Below are 938 nucleotides of genomic sequence, written 5' to 3'. Positions count from 1 at the left end.
AGGCGGCAGAATAATATTTGCTCTTGTCATGGTCCCCATCAATCGTAAGCATACAAAGATTAGCGGTGCCCAACCAGAAGTGTGCAAGCGTGGAGATTTTATGGACCGTATGTAAATAAGACAATCCTAGCTCCAAAAATTTCCGCAGTTTCTTCACACACATTCCAGCATGATCTCAAAGATCTCCGGCCTTCTCTTCTTCCTTCTCTTCTCCCCCTTCTCCTCCTCTTCCTCTCCCTACTCCGACCTCTTCGAATCCTGGTGCCTGGAACATGGAAAGACCTACACCTCCGAGGCCGAGAAGCTAGCTCGCTTTCGGGTCTTCGAAGACAACTTGGCTTTTGTGGAGAACCACAACGCCGCCGCTAAATCAACCTATTCCCTAGCCCTTAACGCCTTTGCTGACCTCACTGTCCATGAATTCCGCGCTGCTCGCCTCGGCCTTAGCCTTGGTCTCAACCTCGAGCTCGCCAGCGCTGGAAATGGCGATCGGGCGGTCTTCCAGGGATACGATGCTGCTGTTCCGGACTCAATTGATTGGAGGGATAAAGGGGCTGTCACCCAAATCAAGGATCAGGGAAGCTGTGGTATATGTGGATCTGTGATCGATAGTTTTAGTTGGTCTTTCTTTTTATTTTAATTTTATCTTTTTCTTCTCCAATAAATGTTTGATAGTAGTTGCTTTTGGCGGTTGAAGTGATTGCTTGTGTTCTCTTTGTTGGATTAGTTGTAGAATTTTTATGGGTAGAAAAAAATTGCAGGTAACTAAGGTTTAAACTTTAGAAGGTCAAATAGACATATTTACAGCAAGAGGATGTCTAACTTGTCATTTTGATGGGTTATTTCAATTGCTGTAGATCTTTGCATTTCATTGTTTTATATTTTCATTTTCGCCACTTTATGAAAAAAGAGTGGTAAAAAACAAAAAAAAATAAAAA

General features: G+C 43.2%; 1 protein-coding gene across 1 annotated transcript; it reads left to right on the top strand.

Annotated features, from left to right (window-relative positions):
* The first annotated feature begins 23 nt into the window (after positions 1-23).
* On the top strand, positions 24-655 carry LOC110034679 (ananain-like). Its single transcript, XM_020738925.1, has one exon. It carries the CDS (start codon positions 170-172, stop codon positions 638-640), a length of 471 nt encoding a protein of 156 aa, XP_020594584.1. The 5' UTR covers positions 24-169; the 3' UTR covers positions 641-655.
* Positions 656-938: the final 283 nt, after the last annotated feature.

This window comes from Phalaenopsis equestris, unplaced genomic scaffold, assembly GCF_001263595.1.
Source record: "Phalaenopsis equestris unplaced genomic scaffold, ASM126359v1 Scaffold192099, whole genome shotgun sequence".
NCBI classification, from domain to species: domain Eukaryota; kingdom Viridiplantae; phylum Streptophyta; class Magnoliopsida; order Asparagales; family Orchidaceae; genus Phalaenopsis; species Phalaenopsis equestris.
This window is presented reverse-complemented; position numbering and strand designations above follow the sequence as displayed.